At 43.1% G+C, this 20239-nt stretch overlaps 2 protein-coding genes across 3 annotated transcripts; both read right to left on the bottom strand.

The window, feature by feature from the left end:
• Positions 1-387: 387 nt before the first annotated feature.
• On the bottom strand, positions 388-1503 carry LOC121875234 (opsin-3-like; the record flags this gene model as incomplete). The annotated part of the gene is made up of 2 exons (XM_042379693.1): positions 388-676; positions 1312-1503. Coding segments are annotated over 2 exons (342 nt in total), but the record flags the coding sequence as incomplete, so codon positions are not given.
• Positions 1504-2302: 799 nt separating this feature from the next.
• On the bottom strand, positions 2303-19817 carry LOC121875290 (serine/threonine-protein phosphatase 6 regulatory ankyrin repeat subunit C-like). Of its 2 annotated transcripts, XM_042379754.1 has the most exons (12): positions 19726-19817; positions 17289-17424; positions 12659-13570; positions 11315-11495; positions 10930-11114; positions 8126-8191; positions 5974-6123; positions 5668-5823; positions 5099-5373; positions 4729-4823; positions 4122-4379; positions 2303-3184 (listed from the first exon to the last, which is right to left on the bottom strand). In XM_042379754.1, the coding sequence occupies exons 2-12, from the start codon at positions 17421-17423 to the stop codon at positions 2817-2819; spliced, it is 2781 nt and encodes a 926-aa protein (XP_042235688.1). In that variant the 5' UTR covers position 17424; positions 19726-19817; the 3' UTR covers positions 2303-2816. The 2 variants fall into 2 exon arrangements, with proteins under 2 accessions (XP_042235688.1, XP_042235689.1); XM_042379755.1 differs by lacking the exon at positions 12659-13570.
• Positions 19818-20239: the final 422 nt, after the last annotated feature.

Genomic DNA, 20239 nt, shown 5'->3' on the forward strand with positions numbered 1-20239 from the left:
TGTACTAGGAAAAGTGGCACTACTAGCAACAGGACCTGGCAATGTGTACTATTCCTAGCAGTATACTGTATGTATTTTTTTAATATTGGCAAAAATACTCGGAAAAAAGTACCATTGCTAATAACAGTACCGGTTCTAGCTAGAAAATACTAGGTTAAATATGACTAGCAAGACTTCCATCCTAGCAACAGTGTCAATCCTAGCAGAGCCACTAGGGAGGACGCCACTAGCAGCAGTACCTAACCGCATGTACTACCTTGACTAGTACTCCAAGCAGCAGTACCAGATTCTGGGTACTAGTAGATTAGTAGTGGGGGTTCCACAAGGGGGGAATTTCCCTCCGTCCCTCTCCCCGCCCCCCCCCCATCTCCTATCACCTCATCTTGGCGACCATTGTCTCTCTTTTAACTCTTTTGTTGTTCTTATCATTTGTATCTTTATTGTTCATTATTTTCGTATAATATTCGTCCATGTTATCCTCAATCATTAGCATATATTTTTATGCTCTCTCTCTCTCTCTCACCTGTCACCAAAGGCTCCAATGAGTGCGACGACAGCATAAGGCGTCCATGAAGAAGAGACCCATGCAGACCTTAGCAATGCGGATCTCTGCTGACTTCTCCTGCTCCTCCTTATTCCCGACACTTCTTAGGCTATCCACGTTCATCTTCTTGGCCTGTGAGGAGATGGTGACGTGAGTGAGTGAAGGGCTTTTAGAATGAGGGGAATTGAATTGAATTTTTCCGCGAGTACTAGTTTATTGTGCACTACATACTCATCCTGTGAGCGGTAACGCAAAAGGGATTACAGATCAAAGGTCAGAAAGGGTGCTTATCAGATCCCAGTGGTCAGGATATTGTGACGCTAAGTGTTACAGAGTATTTCCAGTACACTGTTTAGTTCAGTATAAAGAAGTTTGCTTAGCTACTAGATGTGAAATGTGGATACACCTTTAGTGTATCAACGATATTACCATCAGAGATATAAAGTGCTGTGCCATGCTTGGACCTGTCCCTAAAGGGTTCGCAGACGTAGTGTTGGAGTGTGTGGCCATATGTCTGGAGAGGCATACTGCCAGAGGTACTTATACCTTAACCTAGCGTTTACAGCATCTAGTGGAGGCTCACAAATAATACAGTATCTTCCTATGATTAATCTACCTATTCTCACCTGTACCCCTTATGATTACGTTCATATCTATCTATTAAGTAGCCTACCTGTATTCTGTGTCACACACCTTTAAACACTCTAAGGCTGTTGTAATCAGCTTATAGGTATCACCTTGTACCCTCTTTGTTAACTAGTACTGACCTGTGATTTCATGGACTTCTCGTAAGCGCTGACGTGCCCAAAGATCTGGCTGTAGAAGTACACGATGAAGAACCCAGGCAAGACGTAGGAGAAGAAGAATACGCCGGCCACGAAGGTGAGGGTGTTCTCATCCTCAGTCAGGAAGTCGAACGAACATGTGGTCAGGAAGCCCTCTGTGTGTGGTGATAGTGGTGGTCAGGAAGCCCTCTGTGTGTGGTGATAGTGGTGGTCAGGAAGCCCTCTGTGTGTGGTGATAGTGGTGGTCAGGAAGCCCTCTGTGTGTGGTGATAATGGTGGTCAGGAAGCCCCTCTGTGTGTGGTGATAATGGTGGTCAGGAAGCCCTCTGTGTGTGGCATAGTGGTGGTCAGTCAGGAAGCCCTCTGTGTGTGGGTGGTCAGAAGCCCTCTGTGTGTGGTGATATGGTGGCAGGAGCCCTCTGTGTGTGGTGATAATGGTGGTCAGAAGCCCTGTGTGTGTGTGATAGTGTGTGTAGTTGTGAAGCCCCTCTGTGTGTGATAGTGGTGGTCAGGAAGCCCTCTGTGTGTGGTGATAGTGGTGGTCAGGAAGCCCTCTGTGTGTGGTGATAGTGGTGGTGATAGTGGTGGTCAGGATATAAAGTCTTGAAAATATAGCTCTGTCGTCCTTCCATATAACTCCATAAGTAAATCTTCACTCGAGTTCTTTACCTTGAAAACTTTTTACTTACGAACAAAACCAAAATTAAGTGCCAAATATTAGTGGTGTTACGGTTCATTTTTGAGGCGTCCATTTTGGAAATGTCCAATATGGCCGCCAGATGAATATTTCAAGTGCCCACGTTTTTTTTTTAGAAAAGACGCCACCTAAGGAGCACTTGTGTTACATTTCATGCTTGTATGATTATCTGAAAGAGTTTTACCCTTATACAACTTACTGTACAAACTTCAGTATGTTACCCATCACAGAACACAACACCAGGTAAGGGTTAACATAGATAGTTTAACAATTACAATATTTCTTTCTTTTTATTGTGACTTTAAATACAAATAATAGAATAAATAAATACAAAATGCGCGAGACAGAAGATATGCATTAATTAATACACACAGAAAGAAATAGTAATTACGTGTATATACCTTTAACTGCTTACTTATCAGGCATAGATACACCTTAAATAGACCTGTTATTACACACACACACACATATATCTACCTTACTGATACTCTATCTAAATATAAGATACAGTCTGTGTTAAATAAAAGGTGTAAAAACAGAACATTTATAAAAATATTCAACCGAATGTAAATCGTGAAATCGTTCAGTTTCATCAATTTGCAAGTTACGTATTTTTTACAGATTTCTTACGGAGATGAGAGAAAGAGAGAGAGAGAGAGAGAGACTGTTACTTTCCACAGCAGAGTGTTACTTCGATGCTAAGACAACCTTTCACCACCACAGCCCCACACCACCACAACAGCCCCACACCACCACCACAGCCCCACACCACCACCAGTAAGAACCTCCCTCAAGCCATACTCAACTTATAGCGACTCTGAATAGCTAACTTCCTACCAGCATCTTCCTCATCGTCCTCCTTTCTCCTGGTGTACAGACCAAACCTCGGATCCTTCTCTCTCTCCTTCTTCACAGCATAATTCTCTAGTCTCTTAATGATGCACTTATGACCCTTCTCCTTGGCGTGGTCAATAGGCAAGAAGTCGTCACAGTCCCGGATGTCGTGGCGGGCGTCGTTGTCTAGAAGGATACGGACCAGGGATTCGTTTCCGAGTCTGGCAGCGAAGTGAAGGGGTGTGAGGCCTCTGTTGTCTGTCGTGTTGATTTTGGCGCCGTTGTTGATAAGGATATAAAGGTCTGACATGATGGAACTCTTGCCTGCACGGGAGGAAGGAGAGAGAAGTAAACATTGTGAGATAATGAGAGACAGAGAGAAACGGGATTGGTCTCTTGCCTGTATGGGAGGAAGGGTTGACTGGTTGACCGGTTGCTTGACCGGGTTAGGCTGACTGGGGGTTGGGTTGACCGGGGGTTGGGTTGACTGGGGTTGGGTTGACCGGGGTTGGGTTGACTGGGGACCGACTGGGTTGGTTGACTGGGGTTGCGACGGGGGTTGGGTGACTGGGACTGGGGGTTGTTGACTGGGGGTTGGGTTGACCGGGGGTTGGGTTGACCGGGGGTTGGGTTGACCGGGGATTGGGTTGACATGGAAACATTATGAGAGGAAGAAGCACAGGGTCCTGCCTGTGGGGGGAAGGAGAGAAGTGGGAGTTGTGAGGTAAAAGAGACAGACAGACGTAAGGAGATAAATATAGAGCGATTGACCTGACCTGAAGTGAGGTAGAAGACCCACAATGCACCAGCGTTATGACATAAACCTTATACTACCTTAATATAACCTCACTTTAACAAGATCACCTTAACGGGGTTAACTTAACGGGGTTAGCTTAATGGGTCAACTTAACGGGGTCAGCTTAACAAGGGTGACGTATACTTAGGCAAGAAAGACTATAACTGGCTGAGGGGCTCAATAGGGGTCATGGAGAAACAAGGAGTATTAAGACTGGTAAAGTCATCAAGACATTATTGTCAGGTATACAGTATACCCGGGAGCGTGACGGTGATAATTTTGAAATATTTTAGAAATCGCAAAATATTCTCACAAACACGATTGTAGAAATTCTTTAAAACTTAAGACTTCGGATATTTATTTCTTGAACTCTTAAGAAAATTACTTTAATAAAAAACTACTAGAAGACGCAAGAAGTTTCACAAACATTAAAGTTTGTGAAGCCATCGCCGGGGAGAGACTTACAGGCAGCGTAGTGTAATGGCGTTCTTCCCAGTCTGTCCACGGCGGCTACGTTCCCTTCCTTCTTCACGAGTCTTCTGAGGACAGCGTCAGAACCTCCCCACCTGACGGCGTAGTGGAGGGGCGTAGCTCCTGTTTTGTCGGCTTTCCGGAGGCTGGAGCCGCTGTTGATGAGGTAGAGGACCAGAGGCTCGTGCCCTGAGCAGATGGCATGATGCAGGGCGGTGCGACCTTCCCCGTCTGTTTCATTGATGTTATATTCTGAGGGGAAACATTGACAAATAATTGACACCGTTTTCTACCTCAGAGAGTGAAGTAAGTTTAACATTTATTAGGAGAGCGAGAGAGCGTAGTGAAATGTGGTGTTTGGTCGTAGGAAAAAATATTATCTAGTATATTCAACATTGTGATAATTAATTTATATCTTATGAATCTATAACTCGCTCCACAATGTTGGATTAAATATCGTATACAGTAGTTCGTGAAATAAAACAAATATGAGTTGAAACTATATTGTACTTTACTTTATATCTAAATCAGTAATTGTGCTCCTGTTTCACACACTGAGTCTTTAGTCAGGCAGAATAGTTATATCTCGTTGTTATCTCACCGTTGTCAAGAAGCACTTCCATGGCCAACTGGCTGCCGACGCAGGCACAGTAGTGTATAGCGCGCTGCTCCTCTCCAACCTCAGTCACCCCAAGTCTGTAGATGGAAGGGGCTGAGCCGGTCTGTCTCACAAATTTATAACATTTATTGATATAGTAAAGGTTCATGTGAAGATCTGACACCCCAGCTGATTTCACCTTAAGGTTAATCATCCTAACCTAACCTTACCCTCCACCACCCCAAGTAGTATTAGTGTCATTAATCATGAGGTGGAATAAGCTGGGGCACCTAATATTCACATGATCTTTTCTTTATCTCGAATATAAATATAGTACATTTGTTTACACACAACACCGGGTGACGTCACTCACCTCACCAGAACGCCCAGCGTCTTGTACCTCCTTTTAAACAAAGTGAACTGAAACAACGTCAACCCATTTCGATCTGTCACGCCTTTATCCGCGCCAACCTCTATCAGCCTCTCGACCAGGCGCGGGGAGTCGACCAGGATGGCGTGGTGAAGGGCGCGGTGGTGATGACGCGTGTCTTGGGCCTCTACGTTCGCCCCCGCGTCTATCAGAAAGTTGGTGGCCTCCAGCTGGTCGTTCTCTACGGCTATGTGGAGGGGCGTGTGACCTCCCGGGTCCTGTAGGAGGTACGGTGTTGAGTAGCCACCTAGCACATTCACTTACAAAGTGCTGAAATTATCAGAGATCCACACAGACGAGTTATTATCCCTTTAAATATCAGAATCTAAAAATCATTGATTAAATACTGAAGAACAGTAGTAATTCTTCTGGTGTCAGTCCGCCAGCCAATCGGCTGCCTCGCTACAAACTGACCCTAGGCCTCAGTTACAGGGTTCGAGTAAATAGATTATAGTTCCTCACCTAGAACTTCAACTGGTACATACACCTTCATCTGGCACCTCAGCCCTCACCTGAGAGTCTACGGAGGCCCCACGAGCAAGCAACAGGCGGATACACTCGAGACAGTTCACACTGGCAGCAGCGTGTAGGAGGGGAGTGCCGTCAGGTGGGGCCATGTCCCCCCCAGCGTCCAGTAACAGCTCCAGCAGAGACCAACACACTCGTTCCTGTACCATGACACACCTCCTGTTAGTCTAGCTGATGTTACAATGTATTGCTGCCTTTCAACAATTAAGTCCTTTCAGAGTGCATACTAGATATGACGGAGAAATTCTTAAGAAAGGAAAAAAGTATCGCACTCGTAGTGATAAACGTACCTTCCCACGCTGCCTGGCGAGTATGGCGGCGTGCATGGGAGTGTTGCCGGAGTGGTCAGTGATGTTTACTTCAGCTCCGGCACTCAGCAACAGCTCAGTCGCCTCTCTCAAGCTACTTTTGGCGGACAGGTGCAGAAGCGTCCGTCCCTCCTAGAATTATAACGTTATTGTGGGGTTGTTCCAAATTGGAATCACCTGAAAATTAGACACCCCACCTTAATGAGCCTGAACATTAACCATCCTAAAGGTACAATACCCGGACGATTAGTTTAGCATAACGGTTGATTAATCTTTAGATGAAACAACCTCGGCTGTCTCATCTATAAATGAAATAAACTGGAGGTGAAATAAATTAGGGTGTCTAATCTTCAGGTCATACCCAATTAGCTTATAACTTTAAATAAATAGCACAATATAGCACAGCAATAATCAACAATTTGTACACACGATCGAAAAAGTATCTGTGAACATTGTGTCCGACGATATTGATCACCACACCTTTGCCGCCACTAACCGAGCTACATTGTTCGAAGGATTAATCTATTTCCTTCTCACTGTGCAGATTATTTCACGTCAAATGTGGACAGATACTTTTTTGATCGTGTATACACAAGCTTTGGGTACCAGTCGTTCAGGACACAACAGCCCATGTATAAAATAAAGAAAATTTGAAAAGTTGATGGGATACCACCTGAAAGTTTCCTTTTGATGAAAGATAATTGCTTTGAAATTTTCTGGTAGACTGGGGTTGATTTAGGGGTCGCTTACCAATATAGGTATTAAAACAAATAAAATTGTTATTTAATATATTTGTTCAGATGCTCTTCCGAAACTGTTATGTACTGGTGCATAACTCTTAATGCTTACAATAGTAAAGATTCTATTATGGTATTACGGAGACTATTTGTGCAGGAGTTTTCGCACGAGTGTGGCAGCTGCTTGTAGCTGTCTTTATCATCCCATTCCACAACTGTTGTGAATAAGCTGCGGGAGGGAGCGAGTTCAGTTAGTGCAGCAGGAAATTTGCACAAGGTGAGGTCCACGCTGGTCGGACAACATAATCACAAGTTGTTGCATTAAATGTGGTGCAGAGACGATCGCTAAACAAAGACGGTGTGGCTGACCTATACCATGAGTGCTGCAACAACCTCTTGGACCCTGTTTACCGGATTTGCTTGTCATCGTACATCAACAGACGATTGTGAAGGTCATTATCATTCAGCGGTGATCAATAACAGACAAACTAGTAAACCAGGACTTGACGTAGATGCCAATGTTGTCCTCGTGTCCTTGAGGCAGCAGGTCAATCTCCAGGCAGTAGATTACCTTTGCCATTCATCATAACCGGTGGATGGCTCCAGGTCACCTGATGCTACTGAAGCTGCAACTGCCAAACCAGTGCAGCGACCTGCAAGTTGCGAGAATTCTGGGTAGTCCTCCAGTGGCAGTTTATTACTGTTGGTCAGTTGCTGAGTTATGAATACCCTGACAATGGTTGGCACATCAATCAAAAGGTGTTGCTCTTGGTTGAGAATCGTGAAGTTTTTACCAAGCATCCTTAAACCTCTTGAAGACTTGAATGTAAAGTCCAGAAGATAGGCCGAAGCAGATCCTTAAGGCATCCAACATATGTTGTCGACAAGTCACCCAAAGAAGTGGCCGTCCCAAGAGGCCAACAAGCTCTAGAGTGAGTTCCAGTGTTCGCAACAGTTGTATCGAAACACATGTGAATAGTTTCAACTTTTGCTCGCCATTGTTCCAATAGTTGAAACAGAGCCTCTGCAGCAACCTTTCTCCCCCCTAACAACTGTGTCACCTCCCTGGTTGCATCAGTGGCAACATCGCAGAGGTTAACGGCTACGCGCTCAACAGATGAGAATGTGGCCCAGCGAAATATACTTGGCACATCATCTTGACACTTTCTTTTCGTAACTTCTGGTGATAGAGAGTCAGCCCGAGGCACAGTAGCCCACCCCAATTATTCCAAACATTTTCACAGTTTTCATCTTTCATCAAAAGGAAACTTTGTAGGGTGGGCACTTGTACTGACTGTATACATCAGGTGGGATACTTTCTGCACTATGAAACAAACGGAAACTGCATTTATACATATAACCCCATCTGTATGTTTGTTACACACACACACACACACCTTGTCGCCCATCTTGAGTGAGCGGCGACCTTCCCACGGGTTGTCTATGAGCGGCTGAAGCAGCAACTGTGAAAGAAAGATATAATAATAATAATGATAATAATATTGTATTGAAAATACATTAGCAGCCATAAGTGGAAAACATACAAAAGAAAAAAGTGGTACATATTTCTACTTATAATAAATGGGCGGGTCTGCTTGTTGGTCCGTGAGTCTATCTGTTCCAGCCATAGTTCCTGAAAGTTATACACACATTACTATTGTCAATAGGGAAAATCTTGTCTAACAAATCTGCTAAGGTTTTTTGGAAAGTCTTCGAGGTAGTAGATAATGACGAAAATTACGATGTTATTTACTTAGACTTTAGTAAAGCGTTTGACAATGTACCACATCAGAGGCTTCTGAGAAAAGTTAAGGCTCATGGTATCGAGGGGATAAAATCATGGCTCACCGATAGAACGCAGAGGGTCAGCGTAGATGGTGTTAAATCTGAGTGGGGCTGTGTAACCAGTGGGGTTCCCTAGGGGTCAGTACTAGGCCCACTCTTGTTCATAATCTACATAAATGATCTAGATACTGGGATCAGCAGTGACATAAGCAAGTTTGCGGATGACACCAAAATGGGGCGGCAGATTAATTCAGGGCAGGATACAAAATAAACTTCAGGAGTGGTCAGAAAAATGGCAAATGATATTCAACACCAGCAAGTGCAGCGTACTTAATATTGGAGGAACAAATTCTGTCAATGTATTCAGCCATAGCAACATCAACCTACAGAAGTCGACTTGTGAAAGAGACTTAGGGGTACTTGTAAACACGGACCTACGGCCTAGAAAACAGTGCGTTAATGTTCGAAACAAGGCAAACAGAGTATTGGTTTTATATCTAGAAGTGTAAGTAATAAGAGTGCGGAGGTCATATTGCAACTTTATCTTGCACTAGTCAGGCTGCACCTCGATTATGCGGTTCAGTTCTGGTGCCCCTATTATAGAATAGATATCAATTTACTGGAGTCGGTGCAGCGAAGAATGACGAAAATGATTCCGGGACTTAGAAACCTTCCGTATCAAGATAGATTAAAGAAACTAAAGTTGCATTCTCTAGAAAGACGAAGAGTGCGGGGAGATATGATAGAAGTATTTAAGTGGGTGAAAGGAATCAATAAATGAGATATAGATAAAGTTCTTATAATATCCGAGCAGGATAGGACGTTCACGTCCGCGATGTATACATGACCCGCTCACGCAGTGTTGTTGTATGAATCCATTGCTAAGTACAGGTTACTTTGGGTGTGTAATTTGTCCGAGAATTCATGTGTATAATCTCCTCAATGCTATGTATGTTTAGAGCTAGCAAGAGTATGAGGTAAGCCACTTGTTCTTTGCAATTTGTAACCAAAGTAGCTCTCCAGGAATTTAGTTGTGGGGCTACTACAGAGTCCTATTACTATTTACAAGCTACTTATTCAGGTAACCTGTTTGGTGGATGCTCCATTGTACTATAGGTGTGATCACAGTGTTGGATGGTTTTGTGACAAATGCACAATTTTGTCTGTATACTGGAAATGTATTGTACCTTACTGGGAAGTACCATGGGTGGAGCCATGAAGGCGATCCGTGCAGTTTGAATAAAGGAAGTGTATTACTTTATACACTTTTATCCTCTTCACCACTGATCGGCTCGTTAGCCGCTTGGGCGATCGGTCACGTCTCTGTCACGCACTGTTGGCAAGTACTGGGCATGCACTGGCTCCTGAATGTACCTGAACCCGCTCCAGTGTTGGTCAAGTCTTGTCTTGAAAGAGCTCACACTCGGTGCCGTCACAACACTCTCTGGTAGATTGTTCCAAGAGTTCACAACTCTCACTCCGAAAAAGTTTGCCCTCACAGTTTTCTGGACTTGCGGCTTCTTCAATCTTGTGGGGCGAGCGTCCGCCAACTCCAAGTAAGGACACTCGACTGCGTAGTGCCACTTGAGATGCTTATACACCTCAATTAGGTCGCCCCTTGCCCGTCTGTAGTATAATCTAGGCAAGTTCAGGCGCTCCAATCTCTCAGGGTAGTTGAGGTGCCGAAGTGCAGGCACCAGTCTGGTGGCCCTCCTTTGAACATTTGGTACTCCAGTGTACGAGGTATCAGAGGAGTGTGGTATCCTGTTTAAAAGATACACCAAGTGATGGTGGCTGCGAGAGATGTACTGTACCTTGTTGAGAAGTACACGAGTGTTACTCGTGGTACTTGTGTGTACTGGGAGTAGTCAGAAGTCTAGGATTTTTGTAATAAACCTTTTTTATTTTATGTTTGGGGTATGATTTCCCTACAGTGACCACCTTTATTTTCTTCTCCATATCTTGGCACCATTATTACAGTTCCACGGGTCCTCCATGGGTCTTACCCTCGAGCGATGCTACCACAGGTCAGAGTTAAGGCAGAGAGGGTACAGTGAAAAAGGTATAAGTAAGGATGGTTACCACCGTTACAACATAACTCAATTTACGTCGCACAATTAAACTGTATTTGATGTAGGTAAATTTATTTTTTAAATAGAAGTTATGACCATGAGATATATATTTCAGTTAGTCCCAATTATTCTCTGACTCATTACCAAACCATTTTCTCTCATATCTTGAATGGATAACTATATAAAATCTAAATTTTCTCTTTAAACTGTATTACTAAAATTTTATGTTACGAATTTTGTACCTAGCAGAAAAATAAATAAATAAATAATATAAAAGTCCCAGGTAGCTTTGTAAAACTCTATTAAAATTATTTAGTGTGTATTTGTGAGAAAGGCGCTAGAACCTTGAGAATATCAAGAGAGTTGGCGACAGTGGCAAGATGTAAGGGGGTTCTTCCTCTTCTTTTCTCGGTGGCCTCGGTCTCCGCACCAGCCGCCAGCAAAGTTGCCACCACCTCCACCTCCCCTGACTCTACGGCGCAGTGTAAGGGTGTTCTCATGTCTGAATCTGTACGGTTTGCTTGGCATCCTGGAATAGATAATAAGTCCCGAATTCTCATTGATTCGTTACGTAAGGTGATATGATAATTATTTAATAATTAATATTGGATAAATATTCGTTCAATTATCCTAATATGCATAATGAAATGATTTTTAGAATAATCACGTACACTTTATGTGGAGTAAAATCAGGACAGGTGACGCACTATGGGACAGAATTTTACGCACCGTGTTGTAAGAGAAGGTTGACGGCAGCGAGGTTGCCTCTCCCGGCTGCCAGGTGGAGGGGCGTTTGTTCGCGGTGGTCGAGGATGTCCACGTCCAGCTCCCCCTCACCCAGGAGCTTCATTATTGTCTCTACATCCCCGTCAGCGGCTGCCGCGTGCAGGCTGGCCTTCTGAAGATGTCCCTGCAACATAAGCATGAAATAATCTCTCCAAATATCAATACTGTACTGTAAACTTATTTTCCTCTCCTACCTATTTATACATAGATATTTATTTAACCGTAATCTATATATTGTCACTTATAGTTATTCATGAAGTGGTCTATACGTATTGTTACTGTACATTCATACTGATGTACACTGATGCTTCTATTGTTTATCTAGGGAAGATGAGGTTAATAGCTATTTTTCAACAGTTTATTTGTTATTTAACTTAGACGAATTATTTGATTTTTACGTCATACTTATTATTTGATCTTGTCACTTTTGTTCATTTGTTATTCGTATTATGCTCATTATCTTTACTCGGTTATCATCCACTTGTTATTATAATTATACACGTCTGTAGACAGAATATTTTCATTTATAAGAATCCACATACATGTAATAGGTTCTCCTGCATTGTACTGACTGACACGGAACTTACTGAGCTTAAATTTAGAGATGCCGCTTCAGTACGGCCTGGAGAATTGATGCAAGAGTCCAAATGTGAAAAGGTTGTGGTAGAATTATAAAGGTGTAAAACATATGAAAGAATTGTCTGACAGCGATGATAAATAGTAAATATTTTTCTCTCCTGTGGGGCTGATTTTTATGCAGTGCTCACATTTTGCACCGTATATTAGTTAAGTCAAAGGTCTTGTTATTTTTACTACTGTTAGTGTATATAATGTTAATGAAGACATGAAAATACAACTGTGTCTATCATAACATTTTTGTATGTCTTGAAGCTAATTATATAGGGATTATTATAGGCTGATAATTAATATAGCTGCCGACGCTACTAGGATTATCTTACTAACCCGTTTTCTTTGGTGGCTGAGGTGCAACTGAAGAAATTTACCTCCATTTTTTTTTTTTTTTTTTTGCTAGAGATGAATTCAGAATAAAGTGATTAGGTGTCTAGAGGTCTGCAAGTTAACAGGATAGAGGTATAATCATATTTTTTTTTATTAAGTTTGAGGAAATTAGTTTTACGGAAGCAATTACCTTCGAGGAATTTCTTCTGGTGAATATATAAATATGAAGCTTAGATCACCAGTCGGCAGTGTTAGGGCTTAGGTAAGTGATGTGAGTAGACGCACAGAGAGTAAAGCGTTAGCTGTCACACCCACATACTGTCGCACCTTCCGCCGCCTCACTCTATCATACAGAGGCGTCAGCTCCCGAATGTCAACAACTGAAGTTCCTCTGGAGCCGTGAATGCTGCCCGGGGGTGTCGACACTTCTCTTGTACTGTCAGCTCTTCCTGGCGTTGCTTCCTCTCTTGTCGTATCAGCTGTCCCTGTCGTTGACACATCTTTCCCATTGTTACCTCTTACCGGAGTTGTCACATATCTTGTACTGTCTCTTCTCACTGGCGTTTCCACATCTCTCAAGATATCAGATCTCAATGGTGTCGTCACGTCACTTGTCACCAGCATTGTAATGTCTTTTTGAGAGTTAGCTCTCATAGGTGTTGCCACGTCTCTTCTAATATCTCTTCTTAGTGGTGTTGCCATGTCTCTTATAGTGTCAGTTCTTGCCGCTAATACCACATCTCTTGGAATGTCAGATCTCAACGGCATTGTCATGTCTCTTGAAGTATCAGATCTCAGAAGTGGTGCCACATCTCCTGTAGTGTTCTCTCTTATCGGTGGTGCCACATCTCTTGTAGTGTCCCTTCTTATCGATGGTGCCACGCTTCCAGAAGTATCGGCTCTTGACACGACCGTCACGTTTCCAGCAGTGTCCACCACAAACGTACTGTTTGCTCGAAACAATGTTGTCACGTATCCTTTAGTGTCAACTGCATATATTACTGCTGAATTCTCTGAAGTGTTAACTTGTGACACTGGTGATGCTTTTCTTTCAGTGTCAACTGCCGACAGTGTTGTCATACTCTCTGTATTATCAGTTCCCAGCGATGTTGTCACTTCTCCTGCAGCGTCAGAGTTAACCCTCGTTACGTCTGTAGCCTCAGAAGGGTCGCCCTGCCACGTCTGCCGCCGGTCAACAGCCGACTCTCGCTCATACTGACGCTGATACGATAATTTCACCTGTAATGTGACGACGTCTGGTGTAAGGTAGTGGACGGGAGCTGTTTGTTTAATATAAAGGATTATGATGTCACAACTTTCATTCACCATAATCAGATGGGATGGGGAAATGGGACATTTATATTAGTTATCTGGTAATTTATTTTATTGGGCCTTTTTCCCCTTTATAGCTGCCCAAATATATATTTTGTTTCTATGTCAAGTTTCACATGAAGCAAAGCATCCTATGTGGAGTCAGACTTGCTGTGTTAGTGCTACAACAGGGGACCAGTGTACGAGTGTTATTGTTCCTGAAGCATTAAACTGAACGAACAGACTAAACCTAAAATAAATCAAATTAATCTTCACAACATTGGCCAGATAGAGTTCCAATAGTAAGTTAGAACTTCAATGGCCACTTGACCGAGTTTAACCTGTGGATGTGTGATGCAAAGTTGGCATTATCGACGCCCTGGTCTTAGCTTGGCGTTAGTCATTCGTTATTTTAACAGCGTTGGCAAGGAGCCTTATTTTGTCTTATAAATATGACGTTAATTTTGCGAGTTTTCGCTCTATTTATGAAGATATGGGATCAGGCCAGTAGCCAGTATCCTTGATTAGAGAGGGGGGGGGTGAATATATATATTTTTTTTTTGGGGGGGGGATCAGGCTTGTACTGAATGGACCAATTGTGCGACTTAATTGATTTTGGCACTGTTTGCTTTTCTGGCAACCTTGAGGACAGGAAGTGGATGATGCAGTCAGAACTCAGGTATTACATCACCCTACTTACTGGAGTGCATCAATTCATTCCTGGAAGTCATCAGTCCGCACGTGCCCCACTCCTCTCACAAGTCTCTTTTCCGTGTTTACTTTTGACATCGATGATTTTTTAGCCAAATTTGATCAAAGATTCCTCGTGAACAGTGCAGATAACTTTTGTTAGTTTGTGGAGAATTGACTTGTGTATCAGAAAAGCGTGCTGTAACTGCCTTGATTAGGAGGATTGAAGATCGGGACAAGAGCTGGGCCCTTCACATATGCTGCAATACTTGTGCAAGGAATCTTCGTTGGTAGTTGAATCGGAAAAGGAAAGCTATACTTTTTGCAGTGCCAATGGTGTGGAGGGAGCCAACAGATCACATAGGCAATTGCTACTACTGCATGGAGCCTCCAGTTAGAAAAGGTATTTGCAAGAAGAAAAAGTGGACTTTACAATAGGCCAGTACACCATCTGCTATACTCCCGCTACACAACACACTACATATATTGTTTGTCACTACTCATCTTTTGTGTGTATATTAATTATTACTATTATCATTACTATTATATTATTTTATTTATTATGAAATTTTATTATTATTATTATTATTATTATTATTATTATATTTTCGCCCCCCAGGCCTTGTTGTGGGTCATTGACCTGTGCCCGGGTGGGCTAATGCCCGTAAAAAAAAAATTAACAATAATAAAAATCTAGGTGCTAAGCCATTGTACTCAAGGGGATAAACCACCGTACTCAAGGGGATAAACCACCGTACTCAAGGGGATAAACCACCGTACTCAAAAGTGTTACAAACTTATTTTCATAACATTAAAAAACACTGAATTGTATCAATATATTTTTTCTCATAATGCTTCAACCATTTCCTGATACATTACAACACGGAACTATTCGAACCATATACAGATAACAATTAATATTTAGGTAAAAATTAAGGCCGAAACTCCTGTACTAATATAAAGTAACTTCAACTTTATTGACTGTCTTGAGGTAAGACGCCACCACAACCTGCATGGTGGGCCCCCCTCCCCTCCCCCCTACTGCTGTTTTTAGAAGCTCGCGGGCACCTGACGAACCTCTCCTGTTTTAGCTGTGGAGAAGACTTTTAGCTCTGATTTGGATGTGTGTGTGTGTGTGTGTGTTTGTGTTTTAGAAGAAGGAAATTGTCTACGCATATATTTTGGCAGGGAGGTTGGTTGATACGCTGGGTCAAAACTTATCATTGTTTAGTTCGCGAGGTTATTATTTAATGTTGAGGGTGAATACACGGGTTTAAACTTCTCCCAGAAGTTAGCGCACGGGTTAAGTTTCCAATTCTATAACTTTGTATAATTTGTAATGCTAAACGTTTTGTACTAGCGTAAATAGATACTTGAAAGTACTGTATAGGTAGGCTTGCCGATGGCGCCAAGTTATTTCGAGAAATCAAGAACCAAGCGGACTGTGAAGAGCTGCAGAAGGACCTCTGTGGGCTCCAGGAATGGTCGAAGAAATGGCTGCCGAGATGTCACGAAGTGTAAGAGGATGCACCTGGGGCCTACCAACGTTAAGGGGGCGTATCATATGTCCCAACGGGATGAAGAAACTGCACTATTTAAGACTGAATATGAGAAGGACCTCGGTGTGTATGTTGCCAATGAGCTGAAGTTCTCGGGCCATTGTGAGAAGAAGGTAAATCAGGCAAAAATTATTGGTTCTTATAAGAAAGTCGTTCAGATATCTAGACGGTCCGTGCCTCGTAACGATCTTCAAGAGTGAAGTGCTTCCCCATCTGGAGTACTGTCACCCCGTCTGGTCCCCGAGATATGCTAGGGACTGTCAGTTGGTTGAAAATGTTCAAAGGAGGGCCACCAGACTGGTGCCTGCCCTTTGGCACCTCAACTACCCTGAGAGATTGGAGCGCCTGAATTTGCCTAGCTTATACTACAGACGGGCAAGGGGGGGACCTAGTTGAGGTGTATAAGCATCTCAAGGGACACTACGCAGTTGAGTGTCCTTACTTGGAGCTGGTGGACGGTCGCCCCACAAGGGGTCACAGTTCAAGATTGAAGAAACCGCAAGTCCAGAAAACTGTGAGGGCAAACTTTTTCGGAGTGAGAGTTGTAAACTCTTGGAACAATCTACCAGAGAGTGTTGTGACGGCACCGAGTGTGAGCTCTTTCAAGACAAGACTTGACCAACACTGGAGCGGGTTCAGGTACATTCAGGAGCCGGTGCATGCCCAGTACTTGCCAACAGTGCGTGACAGATACGTGACCAATCGCCCAAGCGACTAACGAGCCGATCAGTAGTGAAGAGGATAAAAGTAAATACAGTACTATGAATGTTTGGGTTACCAAAAATATCCAACTGCGGAAAATATTTACGGTCTTATTTCCAAAGATATTTTATTTCTTAATATCGAAAACTAATACCTTAATACTTAATATTACATCTAACTACCTAAAGTCAGACCCAAGTCCCTAAAAGCATACCTAAAATAATTCCTAAACACAAACAATAGCAAAAGTAGAGAAATGTTATTAAGTCCGTATTAACCCAGGGCAAAAATATAATTACAATATCATCAATGTGTTTGTTGTTGTTTTAAGGGGTTTAATTAATCACGGTTTATCAGGTTTGTTTATTTATCTTACCCTCATACGCTTCTAAACCAGAGTATACGTGTTGACTTAGATGTGTGCGCAGTAAAATACAGTATTTTATTTTCGAACTGATACCAATCTGAGACACAATTGGATGCAGTTCAGGCTACTGAAGGAAGATGATTACGATAATGATGAGAACACTACAATAACAATGATAATAATTAAAATAGTAATGGTAATATTACGATAATTATGATAATTATAATAGTAATGATAATATAACACTATTAATGATCACAATATAGTAATAATACAAATAACGGAACGTGGCATACTGGTAGTAGGTTAAACAAACACGCTCCCTGACCTTGGAGGAGACCTGCTGGAGGGAGCCAAAGGGTGAATGTAGTTCTTCGTCATTGCCTTCGTCTGCGTGAGTAAGTTGAGAAGTTATCGTTGTTCTCGACTGATTCTTCAGCATCTCCTCTCTGGTACTCCACATACTGTAAGAACCAAGGAACGTCTTTAAATAATAATAAATGTCTGTCTGTCTGTCTGTCTCATCTATAGCCAACCTTTACAATACGGATGCTCAGCATTCTTGGCTAGCCCTTGGTTGTCAAGTTATTAAAGGAGGGGGGGATAGAGGGATGGAATGAGGCAATGGGTGGAGGGAAAAGTGGAGGATAGAGAAAGAGGATATGAGAGGAAAGAAGAAGGAATGGAGGTAAGGAATGGAGGTAAGGGGTGGGGGGATAAAGGGATGGTTCTTTGTGATAGTTTGTCTCTCTCCCATGGCAGACAGTGATGGCGTTCTTTCTCTCTCCCATGGCAGACAGTGATGGCGTTCTTTCTCTCTCCCACGGCAGACAGTGATGGCGTTCTTTCTCTCTCCCACGGCAGACAGTGATGGCGTTCTTTCTCTCTCCCACGGCAGACAGTGATGACGTTCTCTCTCTCTCTCTCTCTCACCTTTTTATTTAAACAGTTGATTACATGGGGAGTGTCGCTCGCCATCTAGAGCGGCCATCTTGACCTGTTGGGTAGTCATCTTCCCGACGTCTGGTATGGTCGCCGTCAAGAGGTTCCACAGTCGTGAAACTCTGGCCATGAAGGTCCTCTGGCGCTGACTGGCTCGTGACCTCCACCAGCTGGACGCTCGACAGCATCCTTCTTGAGCTTCTCTGCGCAGCTCGTAGGGGCAGCCCGAGTCCCGCCATCAGCTGAAACACTTCTTGGACCGGGGTCTTGTGGAGCACCGACAGGGCCGCCACATCTCTCCGGTGCCCCAGAGAGTCCACGGTGGTGACGATGTCATAGAGAGGGTGTGAGGCATCAGTCGCAGGACTCACTTCTGTATCTTGTCCAGTTTTCCAATGTGGGAAGGAGCGCTGGACATCCACGACAGGAAGAAGTACTCTAAATAAGGCCTTATGTGATCCTTATAGAGTGTCAGGATCTCACTGTGGTCAAGGAATCTAGTGAACCTTCTCAGGGCAGATACCCTGAGTGAGGCCAGTTTTTGAGGTGTTTGTCCAGCCTCAAATGTTTGTTAAACTCCACTCCGAGGATTGTTATGTAATCCAGGAGGGGCAGAGACCCCCACCCCCCCCAAGAGGATTCTTTTCTTCACGCCCTGGGCGGCCGCCGGGGAGCGGAATATCACCATCGCTTGTGTTTCCTGATGGACAAAATTTACCTGCCAGAGTGTACCCCCCCCCCCCCCCTAACCTAACCCTCCACACCTACCCTAACCTAACCTAAAACTATAGTGGGAGAGACAACCGTTGACGTCACGGAAGGCCTTGACCAATCACCGCACTCCATGCCCGCAAATAAGTGGACTCTGCCAAATCGCTGGCAGTCCGTAGTAACACATTCCATCTGTCAGAACACCATCTGTCAAGACCGTCAAGAGACAGACAGAGAGCGAGAGACAGACAGGTGGAGAGGATAAAAATAGATTGACAGATAGATGGATAGCGACAGACAAACTGACATATAGACAGGCACGTTGAGAGAGAGAGGGTTAAAATTATATAATAGAGATAATGTGACGACACTGTCCCCTCCTCACTCCACCACTCGCTCCAACTGGACACCTGGAGAAGAAACTGCCTCACGGAGCTACTTGACCCCAGTGACCACCGTGTCAGAACCAGGTATCGAGGCAAGTGTATCTACCTGATTGACTTGTCTCTTCTCTGCGGCCTTCGGTGTTCCTCTGCTCCCGGGGTGTGGACGACGAATTGTATTAAGGACTACTGCTGGTGGTGGTGTGATGGTAGTGGACTACAGCGGTAATTCCTGGTTCCTTGTAGTTGGCCATCTCAACCTCGACTTGCTACCTGAGCTGACAATTCTATCAGGTTTTTGTGTTGTATATAGTTTGTATATTTGGTGTATAAAGTAAGAATAATTGGGTGTTATTCTGGTGAGTCTTGATAAATGCTCAGTTACCTTTGTGTTAATAATTCCACATTTTGTTTTACTTGTGTTATTTAATGGACCTAATTAACTAACTTAATACTTAATATAAATGTTATTAAATTACTTAGTTTACATGATAATCTTATCCCTTTCATAACGTAAATTTGTCTGTCACAACCAGTGATTCGTGTGTGTGTGTGCTCCTTACTTGCTCCATCCATAAAACAAAGTAATGACCATATTAGGCTATGAGTGTATCTGTCTGTCCGTATATCTTGGTCAAAACACGCTTTTTTGTTAGGTATATACAGCATGGTGGTAATTACAATATACTCCATTTTAACAATACGATAATAATGGTCTAGATTACCTACCTGTGATTTCTCTCAGTGCTTCGTGACACATGTAAATTTAGAACTATAATAAAGTGTATCACCCACCACAGCACGACCTCACCCTACCACGTCAAACACCACACTGAACCTCTTAAAGCTCTCATACCCTACCCCTACCATGATGCCGGTGAGTCATCAACACATATCTCACCCCAGCTGCCAAGACATAGTATTAAAAAAAAACATATGCTGTACCTCACTGATGAGACGAGATTTTTGGGATGGCTAATGTACTCATATTTGACCGAATATGTATGTTGAACGAATTTCTATTCATAACTTTTGGATTAAGGACAAATTATGGACGATGGTTAACCAGTGTGTGTGTGTGTGTGTGTGTGTGTCTGTCTGTGTGTGTGTACGAACATATTGGCACCAAATATAGTCAAACTTTCTATCGTTGCCAGACATTAAAGCGATAAAAAAATGCTGATATTTGCCAGTTCTCTTCAATAAAATTCATTAAAGTATCAATTAAAAACTAGTTAATACT

The sequence above is a fragment of the Homarus americanus genome, unplaced genomic scaffold, assembly GCF_018991925.1.
Source record: "Homarus americanus isolate GMGI-L3 unplaced genomic scaffold, GMGI_Hamer_2.0 scaffold56241, whole genome shotgun sequence".
NCBI lineage: Eukaryota > Metazoa > Arthropoda > Malacostraca > Decapoda > Nephropidae > Homarus > Homarus americanus.

Bases quoted from the DNA above. Each gene is read 5' to 3' on its own strand.
- LOC121875290 (XM_042379754.1), bottom strand. From the start codon at position 17,423: ATGTGGAGTACCAGAGAGGAGATGCTGAAGAATCAGTCGAGAACAACG. The intron at 11,115-11,314 runs GTGCGTAAAATT...TATCTATTCCAG, and splicing joins CAACCTTCTCTTACAACACG to GATGCCAAGCAAACCGTACA. The intron at 8,192-10,929 runs GTTCTAGCGCCT...TTTCTTTCACAG, and splicing joins ACTCTCTTGATATTCTCAAG to TTGCTGCTTCAGCCGCTCAT.